We start from the raw sequence: 20,871 nt of genomic DNA, 5'->3' as shown, positions 1-20,871 counted from the left end.
TGTGTGTGTGTGTGAGAGAGAGAGAGAGACAGAGACAGAGAGACAGAGAGACAGAGATACACATATACATATACTCAGAATGAGGAAGAAAATACATCAAAGCAAGGAAACTTAATTGATTTGTCTGGAAGAAGAGGACATAAGGCTGTTCTTGCAAAATTTCCTCTGTAAATTTTAAACCATTTAGAAGTGGGGGAAAAACCTTAGTAAAAACTTTAATGCAAAGCATAAAGACTTCGTTTAGATTTAGTGGATGGAAGGAGGTGTTTGGAACTAATGTGTGATTATACTCAAAATGCATTCAATAATATAACTAGCCCAGCTCTTGTCAATCAATGTTAATCATTACCTCAAAATCATTGCCTTCCTCAAAGTCAGCCCACAGGTACTGGCTAGCATCTGAAGTACTCCCATTTTCAACACAAAGTGTCTCTGGGGCAAGGACCTTCCCAGGAGGACAAATTCAGCTCCCTCACAGAATGCTTCAAAGGGGTGATAGTAATGGCTGCTGAGCAAGATGGCGAAGCATGCTAAGTTCTGGGTGAGATTGCCATCTTGGGAGCATGGTAAGTTCTGGGCGAGGAAGTTCTGAAGACTCTCCTCAGGGATGCAAGATGACTCTCAGTGTACAGAACAGGAGTCGGAATGGGTGTGAGCTATTCCAGTGTCCTTTCTGTCACAGGAACTTTCTGTCAGACTCTGTATTAAAGGCTGGATGTGGGCTAAGCACGTTGTGCTGTGGGGACTATGCAGAACGTCCAGAGAGGAGACTGTTTTTACACAGGCTTCAGAAGAGGACTGTGGAGTGTATGATTTCATGCCCTTTACTTGACTCTCATGTTCCCTCTCCAAAATTTTCAGGAAAGTACCTGATGTCCCCATCTTATTTATTCTTAAAAGCCCATGTAAGGAAATGACAGAGCTTGCTAGGATCCTGTAGGTACTAAGGCGGGAGTCAGGAGAGTGAGCTGGTATTCCTCATGTTCTGAGTGTGTGCAGGGTTTGCAGGGGAGTTACAGCTTTGCCACCATCATACAGACTGTTTTCTCAGCTTGTGGAAATTAGGCCCTGACCATTCTCTGCAGGCCAAACCATGTGATGGATAAACATTTGTAGGGGCAGGACCACACACCGTCCTGTTTTCTTATGCTATAAAATGAGACTCATACCCCACTCCCAGATACAGTGAACACTTGCAGCAGAAATCTAATTTGGATCACAATCTGGTTGATAAGGTAAAGGGAACAATGACACTATTGGAATCAAATTACACTCGCTAGTCCTCCGCAGGGCTCTTCTAGGGATAATTCAGGAAAATGGCAGCTTACCTTCTCTTCCTTGCTTGGCAGCTTGGGCAACCTGGTGGGCATGTTGCTCCTTAGTAACTTACTCTGTTTAACGAGAATAGCCCGTTTGGAGTTTCTCTGCTGGATGTCTTCATAATCACTCATATTCCAGGCAAGAAAACCGCGACTGTATCCTTGTTGCTTGTTCAGGACAAAAGGCTTCGGTTGCCTGTCATAGGGACAAAGAGAAAATGAAAGAAAATGGAAAAATAGCAAAATTGAAAGCAAATAGAAAAAGTCTGGAAACAGCTGCCAGTCTTCAGTGGGTGAGACTGGTTTCGTTTCTCACTGAGGAAATTTCTGGCCACAGAGCCAAGGGCATCTGAAGACCTGGCCTTCTTACCCTCACTGAGGAGCTTCTAGGTATTTCCCGCACTCGGCATCTCCAGATGCTCAGCTGCTGGACATTCCCGCCCCATGGACACCTGATAGAAGCCATAAAGGCTCCCATCTCCCCATTGCCTGTGGAGCCCAGCCAGAGCCATGTGTGGAAGAGGCTGTGAAGCAGAGGAAGCCGAGACCCAGTGAGACTGTTGGGCGCATAACTGCTGCTTTTAAGGTTTCCTGGAAACTAGGAAAAGTGCAGCTCTATAATCCGAAGCCTAGCTTTAGCTGCTTTAGGAAGAAAACCTCCCAAGCACTGGCACTGGCCAAGGTTTACAGTATCAGCCTTGATTCCTCCTGTGGAACAGGCTCCAGTCCAATCAGCAGACTGTTCATTATCCCATAGCAGTCATACTTTTACACCAGAGGCACATCTCGCCTGGCAGGCTGGTCGTGTAGCGTGTAAGTCCCACAGCTGGATATGGTTACTGATGGCTCCTCCTGCCCCCAACCCCCAACACCCTACTTAGCACCTTCCGTACTAGAAACCTAGCCAGAGTGGAGGAAGCACTGGCTCAGTTCCAGCTTGATTTCTCTGTGTCCCTGCAACCAAACTTCATACAATCTTCAGAAGTAATATCTTCTCATTGGTTTCTGGTGGACAACCAAGAGCCTCTGGCCTGTGCAGTTCGGGGTCCTTCTGGGATTCCCCCAACCCCATGAACAATACAGAAGGAGGTGTCCCATACCTTTCCATGGTTTCTGCTGAGAAGTCAGTTTTATGTCACCTTCCTTAGCTGTTTTCCATAGTCTATCTTTGTCTTTGTTATTGAGGTTTGACCTGCTGTACACAGCTGTGAATCTATTTATCTAGGCTCTATTGAGCTTCCTGAATACTCACCCTACTGTTTTGGCAGTGTCAATAATGTTGTCCAGTGATGATTCCAATTGTATTAAAAGTGCCTTATGTGTCCCTGGAAGTTCCTGCTTGGTTAGTTCCATGGTCAGCCAATGATGGCCAGAGACTTTCTGAAATGTTTTGAATCACTGCGGATACTGGTCTTTTTTTACATATTGACGTCTATGTCCATTTCCTGGAAGGCAGGTTATACAGTACTTCAGAATCAGCCCAAGAGCCAGGATGATCTCAGGCCTTCTAGGCATATATAGTGGCCGTCCTTCGCATCCTGTCTTCTAAATTCCTGACGCTGTATCAACACTTCTCACATCCTCTTGCACATTCTCATTCTCTGTTTTGTCCCTTTAAGACTTTTAGGCATCTGCCGTTTGCTTCAACTCATTACCGTAGTGATAACTGTGATATTGGATAACCGCTACTGATTTATTTCTAACAAACGCCCATGAGACAGAGCTGTTTATACACAAAATAAGCTGAAATAATTACAAATTCTGGGAAAGGAGCTTTTCCTGGGTTTTCAAAAACAGGTTAACTATAACACTTCTCTGTGTGTGGCTTCCTGAAGGTCTTCAAACCTATGTCCTACCTCCAGGAATTGGTAGACAACTATTTCTCATGGATATTGTCTTTTAAGGTAGGTGGTTCTCAAGCCTGCACTGGAGTTATGAAGAGAAGGGGGCAGGCAGCTCATCCTCACACACCCTGGGGATCATAGGCACCGCCATTTTTCTTAAATCCACCGAGAATGGCTACGGTTGTTCATTTTTTGTTTGTTTGTTTGTTTGTTTAAAAGGTAATTTTTATGAATTGATTTTGTTTCATTGGTTGGGTGGTTGGTTTTGTTGGTGGTGGTGGTTTGGTTTGGTTTTTGTTTTGTTTTGTTTTGTTTTTTGGTTCTTCCCAGAGTTATTTTTGTTTGTCTGGTTTTGCGCAAGAATATTTTTGAAGGTTTTTACTCCACCGTTTCTGAGGTGTCACCAAGTTGAATCAATTGTAAAGGTAATTAGCTGTCTCTTCTCTCCCCGTCCTCCTCAGGCTGCACTTGGCCCTGAGTTCCCACAGAAGCACTCTGGTGTCTCTTAGCATCACCTTCCTGTGAGCTGGACTGATGGCTCTCCACATGTTCTAGCCTGATACCCCGCAGCTCTCTGGTGCTGGGCCTCATCTTGGCAGGGAGTCCTTGCAGTTTGTGTTTCCATATCTCTTCTCTCTAGCCGTCTAACTTCTCAGGCTGTCATATTCATATTTCTTTTTTACAATACATTTATGCTCTTTGTGTGCGTGTGTGCCATGGTGTATGTGTGTAGGCCAAAGAACGACTTGCAAAAGTCAGTTCCCTTCTTCTGCCATTTGGGTCCCAGAGATCAACCGCAGGCCATCGGAGTTGGCAGCGAATGCCTTACCTCTGGTGCCATCTCTCCAGCCTCATTACATTCTTTTGAATTTTTTAAATTCTTTATGCCCTGTTACCATTAGCACTACCTTGAATTTTACCTAATTTTCCATTTTTTTAAAGATTTATTTTAGATTAAAAATTTTGTGTATGAGTGTTTTACCTGTATATATGTGCAGTGCCTGAAGATGCCAGAAGAGGGCGCCAGATCTTCTAAACCTGGAGTCAGAGATGGTTGTGAGCCATCCTGTGGGTATGGAGAACGAAACCCAGGTCCTCTCTGTAAGAAGCATCAAGTGCTCTTAACTGCTGAGTGATCTTCCCAGTGTGTGTGTGTGTGTGTGTGTGTGTGTGTGTGTGTGTGTGTGTGTGTGTCTGTGTGTGTCTGTGTCTGTGTCTCTGTGTGTCTGTGTCTCTGTGTGTCTGTGTCTGTGTGTGTCTGTGTGTGTCTGTGTGTCTGTGCATATCTGTGTGTTTCTGTGTGTCTGTGTCTCTATGTGTGTATGTGTGTGTGGGTCTGGGTGTGTGTGTGTCTGTGTCTCTGTGTGTCTGTGTCTGTGTGTGTTATGGGGATTGAACAAGAGATTCATCCCTGTTATACAAGTTCTCCACAACTATGCCCCAGCCCCACCCATCTATGTTTCTATGTCTTCAGTATCTTTAGTGGGTTCTGACATAGAACACATTTACTTGTTTAGAACAAACATAGAACAAAATTTACATATTTTGCTTGCATCAATAATTTTTAAAAAATTTTATTATTATAAATAAGTACAGTGTAGCTGCCTTCTGACACACCAGAAGAGTGTGTCAAATCTCATTATGGGTGGTTGTGAGCCACATGTGGTTGCTGGGTTTTGAACTCAGGACCTTCAGAAGAGCACTCAATGCTCTTACCTGCTGAACCATCTCACCAATAAAAATTTTTAAAAAAGTGTATTTGGGGGTGGGAAATAGGTTTTTTTTTCAGAGGGGAAACCAGGAAAGGCGAAAACATTTGAAATATTAATAAAGAAAATATCTAATAAAAAAAAGTGTATTTTTTTTTTCTATCTCCAATTAGAGAGCCGGTGATTCTGCACACAGTGAAGGGATAGGCGGACAGTGGAAATGATCTTAGATTGACTGCTTCTTTTACTCTTTAAATTTTTTTTTTATTGCACAACAGTGTTTAATAGTCCTGCTACAACTGCAGGTTCGGAGATGACCAAATTTTTCCTAGCAGCCTGAACATCAAGAAATGGGCTGAGGAGAGAAAACAGGCTTCAGCACTCAGGAAAGACTGGCTGGTGTTTGCTTACGTAAGTGTCTAAAAGTGTCAGGACAGGCTTGGCTTTCGTGTGGACACTGTGTCACAGAAAACACTCCAGGTGCTGAGGAGGGGCTGCACTTGTTCCAGGTGTCCAGCCTTCTGTGAGGAGCTGGGACCACGTGGACTCCGTGGCTGCTTTGGTTCATGACCAAACAATTCAGTGACCTCTTTCTTGGTCACTGGCTTGAATGTTGTCATAAGCTGATTAAAACGGCTAGTTATTCAGGAGCACCAAGTGCCCAGCACACATGGTGCCTGAAGCCACCCTTTCTCTTCTGTCTCCTGCACTGACCCACATCTTGTGAGCTCTGTCTGGTGAACTAAAATTACTTCTAGTAAGTGGTTACACGGCTGTTTTTTGGATTCCGAGGTTAAATTTTAAAAGGGACTGTGTGGAGTTCCAGTGAGTCCGCCTCCCACCTCATCTGTAGCCCAGTGAGTTACTCGCTGTGTTTCAAATAGAGAAGCTTCCTCTGGGGTGTTGCGTTTTCCTTCCCCACCACCAAGTGATGTAATTGTGTATCTGTGTATTTTGAGCTTTGCTGAGGACTCTAATGACCTGTTCTCTCTTAAGTTCTTCCCTAAAGATCTGCTCTTTCAGTGGCTGCTTCCTCAAGGCGCCATCAATATTTGCGCTTTCTATTTCTGGAAGTGAACAAAGTCCCATCGGCCAAGGGGAAGTTTTGAGCTCCACATGCAGAAGCACTTGGCAGGTCCTGTGTCGTCTAAGGGACACGTCTTTCTCTCTCTCCTCTCCTTGGAACACTCACAGGAGACCTTTATTTCCATCTTTGGTGGCAGCCCACACCTCCCATCAGGTTGCCTAAGAGAGAGCCTTAAGATGAGTTTCTTCATATTTTCCTTTTTCAACCTAGACCTCTGCATGGGGCAGGGAGGGGCTGATGATGAACAGCAACAGATGGAGGAATATTTCAGAGATGTTGGCTGCTTGAGAAGATTATCCCTACCCTTAGTGTGGATGCTCTCCACCCCAACACCAGAGGCCAGCCTAGCCTTGAATGCAGCCAGGCATTACCACTCAGCCACACTCAAGGGCAGAGGTTTCAGAGGGTGGGACAGTGTGTCAGGATGTCCCAGATTGGGCACCACACATATTGTAAGAGTTGAGTCCAGCTTCGTTTCTTTTGGTTGACTCTCCGTCTTGACATGCCACCCTGGAATTATTTATGGTTATGCTGTGCATTGCCCTTTAAACATTTCATCTTTCCCCCCTGGAGGGGGGAAAGATCCTATTTGATCCTAGACCAACAGCCTATCATAGACATCACTAAAAAAATGAAAAGGTGATTTAGGGGTTTTTGTTGTTGTTGTTAAACTAGACAAATTAAAAGAATATATATATTCAACAGTTACTGATAGGAAAATGTTTAAATGCTAAGGGGTCATCCTAGGGTAACTATTGCCCAGTGGGGGGGAAGGGGTGGCTAAGAGGAACCTATCCTTTTTTTTTTCTTTTGGTTTTTTTGAGACAGGGTTTCTCTGTATAGCCCTGGCTGTCCTGGAACTCACTCTGTAGACCAGGCTGGCCTCGAACTCAGAAATCCACCTGCCTCTGCCTCCCAAGTGCTGGGATTAAAGGCGTGTGCCACCACTGCCCGGCTATCCTTTTTTTAAAGAAAAATTTTTCTTTTTATTTTAGCTTTCTCTGTGTCTCTGTCTGTCTCTGTCTGTCTGTCTGTCTGTCTGTCTCTCTCTTTCTCTCTCTCTCTCTCTCTCTCACACACACACACACATATATGTGCATGTGAGTATGTTGCTCTTGGAAGCCAGAAGAGGGCGTTGGAACTAGAGGTACTGGCAGTTGTGGCTTCCTCACATGGTGATTGGAATTAAACTTAGGTTCTCTACAAGAATAGTACATGCTCTTAGCCACTGAGCCATCTCTTTAGCCCCAAGAAGCATTTTTTTTTAAATCTGTATGCATGTTTTGCTTAAATGTTATGTGTATATATCACATGTGTGCCATTTACCCAAGGAGCCAGAAGAGGCCCTGGAACTGGAGTTAAAGATCATTGTGAGAGAATCCACATGGGTGCTGGGAATTGGATCCAGGTCCGCATGGATACAGTAAATGCTCAACTGCTGAGCCATATTTCTAGCTCTGTCCATTCCACGTGCCAAGATACTGTGCTCATTAGGTAAAATCCTCAGTGGCTTATAGAATTCTCTAGAAGGCACATGCCATATTCGCTTTATGTTTGGGCTTCAGGATACTGGAAAAACCAACGGTCTTATCTTTGATCTTAACAACCTACTTAAAATAAAGCCAAAAAGTAATATTGAACCCCAAATCCTGGCCAAATAAGACAATAGGTGATCCCAAAGGCCCAGAAGCTATTCGGTTGTATAGCTGTAGCTTGTGTAAAGGGTGGCAGGCATCTATACTGTGACCCTTGGGTGATGAACTGCTTTTTCAGCGAACTGTTCTTTCAGGTTTGGTTTGGTTGTGCTCTTATTTTTCTAACAGTGTCAGCAATGTTCTGTTGTTCTTGTCTTTAAATAATAGATGCCTTGGCCAGATTTTACAGTATAAGCATACATCCAGTATGTGTTCAGGGACTTACCAGATGTCCATGTCAGGTCTCGAAGACACACACAGGGGTAGGAATAAGCTTTTTTTTTTTTTTTAACTGCTGTACCTAGAAACAAGTGAAAGGGACACTAAGGAATTCCGTGGAATGCTAAACTTTCAAGGATAATCACTCATGTTGGAGCATGGAAGATCTATGTGTGTGTTACATGTATGTACATGTTAGTATGTGTGTAGTTTGTGTGCATGTGGTAATGAAGAGGGCAGCCAGAGATCAGTATGGAGTGTTTTCCTCAGTTGCTTTCCACCTTACTATTTAAAACAGGATCTCTGACTGAACCTGGAGACTAGCTGGCTAGTGAGCCCTGGGGAATCCCCTCATGTCTGACCCCCCCACTCTAATCACCTCTACCCACTTCCCTACCCTGTGCTATGGTAAAGATGGACTCTACCACACCTGGCTTGTGCGGGAGGGCTGAGGGTCTGCCCTCAGCTCAGCCCTTGTGTTTGCTCAGCAAGTGTATTTACTGAGCCATCTTCTTAGCCTGGAAGATCATTTTTAACACCTGCTTGAATCCTTGTTCTTACTTAGCAGTTTCTCCATCCCACGTAAAGAAAATGGCTACAGTTTTCGTACTGTTCAAAAATCATTCGAAAACCAACTTTATGAAATGGCTGATATATGGCAGAAATTATATTGAAAGGGTGGGTAGGGTAGAGATTATTTAAGTATAAACAGTGTGATTCTGTATAGCATAAAATCTATCCAGTTGAGAAGATAAAAGTCAAACTGTTTCTCCAACGAAGGCATTTGAGAAAGTATGAGAGGGTCCCTGAGTTGCCAGTCTGACTATTGCACACATTCAAATAACACTCAAAATGCTACTTTTAAGAGACAGAAAGGGACAGTGGATGCACAGCCTTCCTTTTCCCTCTTGGAACAAAGCACCCACTCAGAGATTGTTCAGTCTTGTACATTATTACATGCATGTATGCTTCGAACCTAGTGTTGTGGGCACTTGAGTTTGATTTATTGCTTTTATTTCCCAGGAAACATGACCACTTTGTTCTAAAGGCTTTTTAAAAAAACATTTTACCTCTAGACTGAGTCAAAGAATTGAAACAAGAATCATCTCTGCCTTGTGCGAGCGAACACGTCTTCATTAATTTCCCAGCTTGGCTTCCTTCCCTGAGCTCCAGAATGTGACTAATGATGTCACCAGCACAGTGCTGGTTGCCCTTCTGGACTCCAGCTGGGCTCCCCTACGCAGGCTCTGCAGTCTACTCCAACCCGCTCGCTCGCACAGAACAACAACATACTGCAAACACTCCCGGTGCCAAGAACCTGCTTGCGATGTAGGCATACGCAGAGGGGCTGGATGCTTCTCGTCCCGTGTTTTAAAGTGACTTATATGAGGTGACCATTGCATCAAGTACTCCCATGCAGATAGCCTCAGAAGCAAGTGTCCAAATACCAAATGGATCATCTGAGGCCCCCTTTTAGGAGTGCAGTGTCACTCCTGACGTTGGCACATAAGCCGTCCAGTGGCTTCTGCCAGCTTCAGCAGCCCAGGCTTCCTTTATGAAGGCTGGTGTTTCCTGGACATCCCTTGCTTCTTTGTGAGTGGAGGGGGAAGAAAGGAAAGGCATGTTGCTGTAGCTGCTTGGTGTCAGTTCAGAGCATGCTCCTCTCGCTAGACAGGAGATGTATTCCTTTAGTAACTACAATAAAAGGTGCTGCAGTTTTCTTTTACTCATTTGCAAAGCTGAAGCACACACAGTGGACAAATGATGGCACCCCAAAACTCATCACACAGTGGACAAATGATGGCACCCCAAAACTCATCACACAGTGGACAAATGATGGTATTCTACCACTCATTACCCAACTCAGCAAACACTAGTTGACAGCCAATCTTATTTCATCTCTCTCATTACTAAACCTCATCCCCAGGACACCCTATCTCTCTGGTATAAAACACATGACTTCTTTTTCTTATCATAACTGCTTGGCCAGTATTTCCCCTAAACAATTAACACTTTGACTAAATAAGTAATCACAATCCAAAAGTTGAGTTGTCTCGTTTTTTTTTTTTTCTTAAATTATTTATTTATTATATGTAAGTACACTGTAGCTGTCTTCAGACACCCCAAAAGAGGGCATCAGATCTCATTACAGATGGTTGTGAGCCACCATGTGGTTGCTGGGATTTGAACTCAGGACCTTCAGAAGAACAGTCAGTGCTCTTTAACTGCTGAGCCATCTCACCAGCCCAACTTTTTTAAGTGTTGGAAAATCCAAATTAGCTTCACACCTCTTTGGTGACTCGTTGAAGCTTTTTATTGCTTCTTAACTTCTCATTTGTTAACAGAACTGGGTTGTTTGTCCCATAAAACTTCCATAATGCATCTTCTGTTCCTCTTCACTGATGCTCTTTAACGTTTTCCAAGGTCGTCATCAGTGAGAGTTGGAGCCTGACTCCGAGTCATGCTGAGTCTGTGGCAAGGCTACTTCACACATGCTGGGGCTGCCATGACAAAACACTACAAGCTGGTGACTTAAACAGCAGCAAGGTAGATAGATATGCCTTTCCATGTGGGTCTCATGGGCCCTTCTGTACCTATGTCCCAACAACCTCCTCTTCTCATAAAGAGCATACTCATGTTTCCTTATTTTTGTTTTGTGGTGCTAAAAACCGAGCCCATAGCTTCATGCATGCTAGGCAAGGGCTTAACAACTGAGCAACATGCTAACCCTAATTTCTTCCTAAAATCTCACTAAAGGTTGGGTATATGGCTTCAAGGGGAAAGTGCTTTCTGTGCAAGCATGAGGACCTGAGTTCAGATGCCCAGCACACACACAAAAGCTGCACATAGTGGTAGATGTCTGAAACTCCAGTGCTAGGAGGGGAGGGTGGAGACAGAGTGACCAACTAGAACACTTTAGGTTCAGGAGCAATAACTTTAAAATCCCAATATTGGGTGGAGTTAGGACTCCTCAGTGACATCATTTGAATGTCTACCTCCACAGGCAGTCACATGCTGAAGTACAAAGTTAGGTCTTTACTGTATAAGACTGGAAAGGAGAATGGGGAGGAGTTCAGAGATTGAGCACATGCTTAGCTTGCATGAGAGCCTGGGTTCCATCCTCAGAGCCATTTAATGGTATCTAGGGAGGGACTAGCTTTTTCCATCACAAGGCACATAACCTAAGAGGCACATGTGGTCTACTCATTCTGCTTACTATGCTCCTGGCAGTCTCTGAGCACCAGTGCATAGATGCAGTAACTGTTTAGGCCTTACATGGGGGCAGTGCCTTCATTTCTGTTGCTCCTTTGTTATTCATTAGCTGGAGAACTTGGATTTCCTTTTTTTTTTTTTTTTTTTTTTGAGACAGGGTTTCTTTGTGTAGCCCTGGCTGTCCTGGAGCTCACTTTGTAGACCAGGCTGGCCTTGAACTCAGAAATCTGCCTGCCTCTGCCCCCCAAGTGCTGGGATTAAAGACGTGTGTCACCACCGCCCAGCTTGGATTTCCTTTTTAAAAGTCATCTCACTTTCTGTGTGGTTATATGGTGGTGTGCTTTGTATTGCAAAAATGGAACTCACATAGCATTATTTCCTCCTATTTTCTGTTTTCAAAGTTAGTTCATTGGAATGCTCCAAAAGGGCCTCTGTACTGATTCATTTGTTTTGGTGTTGGGGATGGAACCTAAGGCCTCCTAGTTACTAAGCAAATGCACTATCTCTGACCCATAAAATCTCCTCCTCCTCCTCCTCCTTCTCCTCTTCCTCCTCCTCTGCCTCTTCCTCCTCCTCCTTCTTAAGAATTATTTATTTTGTGTCTATGAATACGTTGTTGCTATCTTCAGACACACCAGAAGGGGGCATCAGATCCCATTACAGATGGTTGTGAGCCACCATATGGTTGCTGGGAATTGAACTCAGGACCTCTGGAAGAGCAGCCAGTGCTCTTAACTGCTGAGCCATCTCTCCAGCCCAAAAATCTCTTCAAGTATGACTTGACTCCTCCAGTCCCTTGAGACTTGAGAGGTTTTTTTTGTTTGTCTTGTCTGTTTGTTTGTTTGTTTTTGCTATTTTGAGGTGGGTGGATATAAAGATGTGGGCGTACATTTTCAGAGATCAGGGGCAGCTTTGTGAAATCTGGTCTCTCCTTCCATTTTTACGTGAGTTTGCTGGTGAAACTTGGATAATCAAGTTTACTCTGCAACCATTTTTACCTGCTGAGCCATCTCTCCAGCCCTACAGTGGGTTTTGAGGACTTTCTTGCTGTCTGCTCTTGCTGCATGGCCTGTTGAGTTGCTTCATGCTCATCTATTCCATCTCCTTCTCCAGAGCCATAGTTAGTCATTTCTCCAAGACATCCTGATTCCTTTTGATGTGAAGGTATTTGGACAGTCTGAACACTAAGCCCAGTTTAGGATGTCTGCTTAGTTTTTCAGCACTCAGGAGACAGAGGCCAATTGAGGGTATAGAGTAAGTTCAAGACCAGCCTGAGCTACGTAATGTGATCTAGTCCCTAAAACAAACTAAAAGAATCTAAGTACTAAGGTGTGATGGTTTGTATATGCTTGATCCAGGGAGTGGCACTATTAGAAGGTATGTCCCTGTGTGAGTAGGTGTGTCACTATGGGTGTGGGCTTTAAGACCCTCACCTAGCTGCTTGGAGGTCAGTCTCCTCATAGCAGCCTTCAGATGAAGATGTAGAACTCTCAGCTCTGCTGCCACCATGCCTGCCTGGATACTGGACCGAATCTCTGAATTTGCAAGCCAGCCCCAACCACGCCTTTAATCCCAGCACTTGGGAGGCAGAGGCAGGTGGATTTCTGAGTTCAAGGCCAGCCTGGTCTACAGTGAGTTCCAGGACAGCCAAGGCTATACAGAGAAACCCTGTCTCGAAAAACAAACAAACAAAAAAAGAGTTGCCTTGGTCACGGTGTCTGTTCACAGCAGTAAAACCCTAACTAAGACATAAGGGAACTCAAAGCTACGTAATTGGGCCTTATGTTTAGCTCTTTGCAGTGAAGAGAATATGGAGGAATATAAACACACATTACAATCCATGTAGTAGTAATATTGTGTTGTGTGTGCATGTGTGAGTGTGAACATGATGAGCAATATTTTAATAAAATTCAGAGATTTTCATCTCTTTTACATTTGTAATGTCTCCTTCCTCCAAGAATCCTGGTACTCATTCAAAACAGGAATGATTGAATGAGAATCTCACTTTGTTTTTCATTTGCTCCAACCCATAATATATCAGATCCATAATACAGGATCAGAGTAAAAATATTAAAATACTTCCACCAAGCTTTGTGATGTACTTTTTGGTCCAATAATATAACCCACTAGACGTTATAAAAGCATTCGTAAGTCCAGTCCCTATGTCTGATGCCCCTGCAGTGCTTTGAATGCCTTCAAGGAATGGGGAGCACTCACCTAGAACATTTGAGGACTTGGGTTCATCCCCAGCACTGAAAATGCAAGCCCTTGGAATAATTCTTGCCTTTGGTTTAAACCATAAACTGGAAATACACTCAGGTTTAAACAATTTTATATTTAAAATGACTTATTTTGGAATAAGGAATGATATAACCATGGCCCCAAGCCATGATGACTTCCTGTTTTTGTTCTTGATGTTGTCATGACCATATGTGTTGAGGTGGATCTGAGGAGGAGGTACCACCTCGGTGCTGTCTTACTGAACAGCTGCAAAGAGCAACTTAGCTTCTGGGAGAAACGTCTTGAAGGCCTCAGCTCTGCTCCATGAAGAAGACATTTGTTCAGCCACCCACCATGCCATCCGCCCTTGAATTTTAATAAGTTAGCCTTTAGGCTGCTAGACAGAGAACAAGCCAGACATTCTGCATCAACCCTGCCAGCTCCACACACTGCCTCCAAGACTAGAAATGAACTGTTTTTCATTGTTGAATACAGGATAATTGGGCTCAAAGAGGAATTTGTCTGAACATACAAATTACATCTGTAAATAGCAACACTTCGGACTTAAAATCCAGCCATTCTAAAGGCTGACCCCCTACCTATCCTTCAGCTTGGGTAGCCTTCTCTAGATTCCTGGCCAAAGTTAAACTTTCAACTGTGGGCTTTGCTTCCACTAGGTCTTTAAGTCCTATTGTAACTGATAATGGACTCTTAGGTTTTTAGGTATCTGAACCAGCACCAAGTATGCTGCTACCTGTCCACAAAGACTGATTGATTCAATGTTCCTATGGATGCATGCTACCTACACCAGCAACTGGAGTGTCATTTCACCTGTGTCTGCCCCCCCTACCCCTACCCAGTCCCCTGCAAGGTGATAAGTTCTTCGAAGGCAAAAGTCATCTTATTCCCTTGGAATAAAAAAGCAGAAATGATGTTGGACAAAATTGAATCTGGTTTACAATGGATGAGCACAAGTTGCTGTTCAGGATCCTGTGTGCACAAGAGCCGACGTTTAAAGACAAGGTGTTCCATGCCATACAAACCCTTACCCTAATACTACCGTCCACACTTGCATGTATATTTTATTATCTCACTTTGAAAGCTGTTCAGTGTTTCGGCTAGCTGGAGATCATTTGACTGTTTGCTGTGAGGTGTAGCTGCAATATTATGTTTACTAATAGATTATACCCAGTAGCTTCCAGTTCAGTTTTTCTTGGATTCTCTGTTAAGACAGGTTATCTTAGAACAAGTGGAAAAGCTCCTTCATGTGAACACAGGGTTTCTAGCCTTCAGCCTTCAGAAGGTCTTGTGGAGAAGACAACAGTGAGCCTCTGGCCGTCACATTCTCTTTAGTAGCTATCTCAGACTTTCCTTGGATCCTCAAGCCCCCCTCTTCCCTTCAGATTGTCCATACTCTCAGCGGTCCTTGATAGGACGTGACCTTGGTAAGACTTCACTTTCTATTACATAGTACTCTTTAAGAATTGCTAAGCGGGGCAGTGATGGCGCACACCTTTAATCCCAGCACTTGGGAGGCAGAGACAGGCAGATTTCTGAGTTCGAGGCCAGCCTGGTCTACAGAGTGAGTTGCAGGACAGCCAGGGCTGAACAGAGAAACCTTGTCTTGAAAAACAAAAAACAAACAAACAAACAAACAAAAATAATTAAGACTGGATATGTGCTAGTTTGAATGACAATGGCCCCCACAGGCTCATAGGGAGTGGCATTATTTGAAAGGATTAAGACTTGTGGCCTTGTTGAAGTAGGTGTGTCATTGTTGAATGAAGTTTTTCTTGGGAAGGGGGGGGGTGCGGGCTTTGAGGTTTCCGAAGCTCAAGCCAGGTTAACTGTCTCTGCTGCTTGTAGAACTCTCAGCTCCCTCTCCAGCAGCATGGCTGCCTGCATGCCACCGTGCTTCTCCATTATTTGGACAATAATGGATCAAACCTCAGGACCTGTAGGCCAGCCCCAATAAAATGTCGTCCTTATAAAAGTTGCCATGGTCATGGTGTCTCTTCACAGCAATAAAACCCTAACTAAGACAGACTTTTCTGTGGTATCTGTTTTACCACCAAGCTTTAAAAAAGAATTACATGTCCCCAAACACATGCATGCACAAGGCTTCATGGCGAACACCCAGGCCATCAGACCTAGGTGCCAGTCCCCACCGCACACGCGGACCACCATGCTGGCGCGGTTTGAGAATGAGGGTACTTCTATCCAGGGCCACTTTCACCTCTGTCCTTGAATCTGCAAACGCATCCCTTCCTGCGAGCGCAGCTCCACAGCCTTCATCTCAGAAGATGCAGCTCACATCCTAAACAGTCGCAGTCTTTTGGGTGGGTGCCTGTAGTTGCTATTTTCCTGTTCTTCCCTCTCATCTAGAATTTGTATGTGTGCGTTTATTCCACTTACCTCCTGGTCCCCTGCCCCCATCCCCTCTGTGCCTCTGTTCTGTTCTTGCTTAGACCATTTTCAACTTCTCTTCTTTCTTCAGTGAATACTGTTCAGTGCATAGCTTATGTTAATTTTTGTCTCCCAGATTTTTGTTTCTGGTTTTCTTTTAATTATTTCTCCTTTTTTAGTAAATAAAGTCTTAATTTCCTACAAACAAACATGCTTTCTCTTTCTCTGATCTCATCACATATTTTCAAACGCAACTCAATATGACAAGCACAGAGCTTCACATCACTTGGATGTACCCAGGATGCTTCAGGCACACCTGACCTCATCATCTCGGCCCTTCCTCCGGGAAAGGACATGCTTCTAGACTCAGTCTGAGTTGGTACACTGTCCAGACATTTAAGCTAGAAGTAGGGTTTTCATTGCCTGAACTTTGCCTTTGTTTCGTACATTTAATAATGAATTCTGGCTAATTTTATTTTATTTGTTATTTTCTCTTGTTGCTTTTAATTTTTTTTTTTTTAATTTTTGTGTATGTGTGCTGTACTGGCTGGTTTTGAGTGTCAACTTGACACAGGCTGGAGTTATCACAGAGAAGGGAGTTTCAGTTAAGGAAGTGCCTCCATGAGATCCAGCTGTGGGGCATTTTCTCAATTAGTGATCAAGGGGGTAGGGCCCCTTGTGGGTGGTGCCATCCCTGGGCTGGAAGTCTTAGGTTCTATAAGAGAGCAGGCTGAGCAAGCCAGGGGATGCAAGCCAGTAAAGAACATCCCTCCATGGCCTCTGCGTCAGCTCCTGCTTCCTGACCTGCTTGAGTTCCAGTCCTGACTTCCTTTGGTGATAAACAGCAATGTGGAAGTGTAAGCTGAATAAACCCTTTCCTCCCCAACTTGCTTCTTGGTCATGATGTTTGTGCAGGAATAGAAACCCTGACTAAGACATGTGCATACAGACCTACTTGTCTGTAGTGTATCACATGTATGCAGTATCAATGGAGGCCAGAAAAAGGTGTGGGATTCTCTGGAGCTAGAGTCACAGGAAGTTGTAAGTCACCTGATGTTGGTGAATATAAGAATATCTAACGTATCCGCGGCCATGGCGTGCTTGTTGCTTTACAAATTTGCATGGGCGATGTTGAAAACCTCAGCACCTGTCCCTAGTGAGCTTTAACTGTCAACTCAGCCTAGAGCCACCTGAAAAAGGAGTTCCAAATGAGGGACTGCTCTGATCAGACTGACCTACGGGTGTGCCCGTGGAAGACTGTCTTGATTGCTAATTGATAGAGTAGGGCCCCAGTCCACTGTGGGCAGCACGGCGTTCTGGGTAGGCGGTCCTGGCTGTCTAAGAAAGCTACCTAAGCATGGATATGAATGAGTGAGCCAGCAAGGTTCATTCCTTTATGGTTTCTGCTTCAGTTTCTTGCCATGGATTGCTGCCTGAGCTCCCTTAATGATAGTCTGCTACCTGGGAGTGTAAGCCAAGAAAATACCTTTCGTCCTCGAAGCTGATTTTGGTCCATGCTTGTGAGAGCACCACACATTAGAACTTGCCCATACCATACCTTCTCTTTTTAAATTTTCTTCCTCTGAGCTCTTTCTTGTCATAACCTGTTTGGTCCAGACTATTTTAGCTCAGCTATTTATGTGTAGATTGTAGTCTATACTTTGATTGCCATGAACCATCTTGTAAAGTCCAGCAGAACTGCTCCCTGGGCAGTCCTGCAAATGTTGTAAGTGCAACAGGCTTGGTGTCTGGGATGCTGAAGAATGTAGATGATTGGCCAGTTCTCTCTCTCTCCTCCCTCCCTGCCCCTCTCTCCTCACCTAGAACAGATAGACAGGTTTAACTCCCTCTGTCTGTGTTACCAGGAATTGGCAAGGAAAGACTCATGGTTCTGAAATGAACTGGATTGCTTCCTCATTTAGACAATCACTAACAGACTTATGAATTTTCTTCTTAATTGTACCAGACTTCCTCCTCAGCTGCCTTTGTTTCTAATAAGTAGCTCTTTAACATCAGTTGCATCTAGCCTAAAAGTTCTTTATGATGAGGATGTTCATTTGTTCAACAAACATACACATCTAACTGCATTTATTCCTCACGGCATGCCCTGGAACTCCAATTATCAATCCTCTCTCTCCTGTTCTGTCTCTTCTGACCCCGGGAAGGTGGAAGCCATGGCTGTCTCCTGAGTCCTCAGACCTAGCAGGCGCCTGGTGCACATGCAACACTTGGCTATTTCTTCTTAATTCTAAAGTTTTCTTTTTAAACTTGTTTTTAAACTTAAGTGGGTATAAAATATATGTGTGAGGATCCATGACATAGTTCATGTTCAAGGAACAACACAGGAAGATAGTTTTCTCCTTCCACTATGTGGGACCCAGAGGTTATTCCTGAGGGTTGGTTGCAAGCACCTTCTCTCACTGGCCAATATTTGAACGTATAAACCGACATCACCAATCCATGTGGCTTTGCAACAAGAATGTCCTTCCGCAGGAGACTGGGATGGGCCTCATACCAGATGAGCTGCCAGAGCAAATTTCCTTGGACACTTACCTGGAGAGAGGTAAGGATGGGAGGAGGAGGTTTTTAGGTTAGAGACCCAAAGGGTCAAGGTAAGAATAGATGATGTCCGCAAAAACGTGGAGAACTTTTAGTAAATTGACATGATATGTGTGTGTGTGTGTGTGTGTGTGTGTGTGTGTGTGTGTGTGTGAGCAACACTGGACTTAGTACTGGAGAAAGTGTTTCCTAGATATTTACATTTATACCCATAGACCTGCCCTCATCTCAGCGTAGGCCATTTCTTTTTAGCAGTGGACAGCAGTCAATCGAGAGTGCTGAGAATAAGAGACCCTGAATTCAGCCCTGAAAAGGACATCTCTATTCTGTGGTAACTCTCCATCCTATCAAGGCTCAGGCAACAATGTAGAAGAGGACGTAGAAAAAAAATGTAAGAGCCGGAGGGTGGAATGCCGGAAGCCATCTTCTGGACGTGCTGTGGCTATTGCAACCCTGACCTCACAGCAGCTGTGGGGTCTACACAGGACTCACACAAGACCAAGCCTTATTCCCCCAGCCCCCGAATCCCAGTGTACATGGAGTAGATGATCTCTGGGCCCCACCACTCACTGAGGAGCTGCTAGCAGTTGACAGTTGCTAGGGAAGGGAGAATTATTCTTTTATGAGGGATGGGGGTGTTCTCACTAGTAGGATTCTTATGCTACAGTGGATCGCCCCTCACCCATGCACTTATAGGGCAACACTGGACTTAGTGAATTATTAGGGAAAATAAAAGATATAAATGGGGAAGGGGCATTGAAGAGGATCTAGAAGGAGGTAGAGGGTGAAAATTCAGTCGGTATGATCATATTTTATTGGGTACATGTATGAGATTCTCAAAAATAAAGAATAAAATGTTAAAAATAAGCATTATAATAGGAAAAAAATGGGGCACAAGCCAGTGAAAGCTGGACAGGCTGAAGGCTGGTGGGCACCCTGATGATGAACGAATAAATGAGCAGTGGGGGTGGGGTAAGGGCAGAAGAGTGCAGCAGAACATATGCGGTGGGAAGAGGCAGAACTGGTCCTTGATGTCACTGCCATGCATGGGTCATGCGTGGGCCATGCGAGGGCCACGTGTGTGTCAGTGGTCCTGATGTGGCCAGGGGCTGAGTTGATGTCTGTGTCCTTTATACTACCTAACTCCATGCAGACCTCCTCAGTCTATGCTTCAGCCTGAAGCCGTGTTGATAACCCTGGGCTGGGTTGCTCTCTGAGCCCACAGTGCTGTCCATGGCCCCATCTGCACGGTATTGCATGGTACTGCATCTGAGGTCTTTGTTGATGTCTGTGGTCAGGTGTTTGTTACTACCTGATGTCATGCAGTTATCTGTGGGCTGTGTTGCCACCGGAGGCCATATTGATGTCTGTGGGCTGCGCTGCTTCTGGGGGCCATGCCAATCTGAGTAACCTTTGCCACCACCTGGAGACATGTTGATATCTGGGCTCATGCTACTCTTGACGGCCATGTCTGGATCTGTGGTTCTACTATAGCCAGAGTCTGTGTTGATGTCTGTTGGGGATGTTAACAAGTGAATGCCATGGGGATGTCGGTGGTCTAAGCTGGAACTTGAAGTCATGTTGATGTCCCTGGGTCGTGCTGGGGGCCATACTGATGTGAGTGGCCTGCGCAGCCTATGGGAGCCATACCAATCTGGGAACCCTTGGTGGCCACGTGAAACCATGTTTATATCTGGGATTAGGCTGCTACTGAGGACCACATCTGGGTCTGTGGTCCTACTGTAGTCAGAGTCTGTGTTGAAGTCTGTGGAGCATGTGAACAACTGAAGGCCATGTGGATATCCTGAAATCATTCGGATGTCCCTGGGACGTGCTGCAGGTGGGGGCCATATTGATGTGTGTGGCCTATACTGCCTATGGGGGCCAAACCAATCTGAATAGTCTGTGCTGTCACCTGAAGACACATAATCTAAGCCCGCACTGCTACTGGGGGCCGTGTTTGGTTCTGTGGTCCTCCCAGAGTCTGTATTGATGTCTGGGGGGGATGGTAACAACTGAAGGCTAGGGGGATGTCCTGTATTGCCACCTGAAGCCATGTTGATGTCCCCGGGTAGTGTTGCAACTTGGGGCAATATTGATGTGAGTGGCCTGATCTGCTCCCCGAGGCCTTGTTGATGTCCGTTGTCTGGGCTGCCTCCGAGGTCCTTGTCTGGGTCGGAGATCTTCCTGCCAGCTGAGTTCGCCACCAGCAACCATGAGCAACCCCATGGTCCATGCTCCAGCTGACTGTAAAGAGCAAGGAAGCTACTTTGGCGGGGATATTGATGAGTGCAGACTCACAACTCAAAAGAGGGGCATGGAAGGCTTCTGTGACCACCTCTACCCCCTTCGAGTACCCATCCCTCAAAAAGTAATAGCCTAAAAAGGAAACCATCAAAGAGGACTCCTAAAACTTTCGATAAGGATGCTGAAGAGGCAGGTGTGCTGGTGAAGGACTCTATTTTCTTTAATGGGTGGGGCACTGGTAGTTTGACCATGCTCCGGTAAGTATATGGAAAACACAAATTTGACTTGTTTTTTTTTTGCTGTTGTTGTTGTTGGGGGCGGGGAGGTCAAAAGGGGTGGGGTGGCAGACATAGA

At 44.8% G+C, this 20,871-nt stretch overlaps 1 protein-coding gene across 2 annotated transcripts in view; it reads right to left on the bottom strand.

Moving 5' to 3' along the window:
• Positions 1-20,871, bottom strand: part of CUNH4orf45 (chromosome unknown C4orf45 homolog) — a 125,952-nt gene that overhangs the window by 12,768 nt on the left and 92,313 nt on the right. Inside the window, exon 4 of one of the 2 annotated variants that reach the window (XM_031374133.1) lies at positions 1,329-1,515. In XM_031374133.1, the coding sequence (XP_031229993.1) occupies positions 1,329-1,515 (187 nt within the window). Of the gene's footprint in view, positions 1-1,328; positions 1,516-19,061; positions 20,518-20,871 lie in introns of those variants that run through there. The other variant, XM_031374132.1, reaches the window with a different exon arrangement.

This window comes from Mastomys coucha, unplaced genomic scaffold (assembly GCF_008632895.1).
Source record: "Mastomys coucha isolate ucsf_1 unplaced genomic scaffold, UCSF_Mcou_1 pScaffold16, whole genome shotgun sequence".
NCBI classification, from domain to species: Eukaryota; Metazoa; Chordata; class Mammalia; order Rodentia; family Muridae; genus Mastomys; species Mastomys coucha.
The sequence above is the reverse complement of the archived record's forward strand: the minus strand, read 5'-3'. Positions and strand labels throughout refer to the sequence as shown.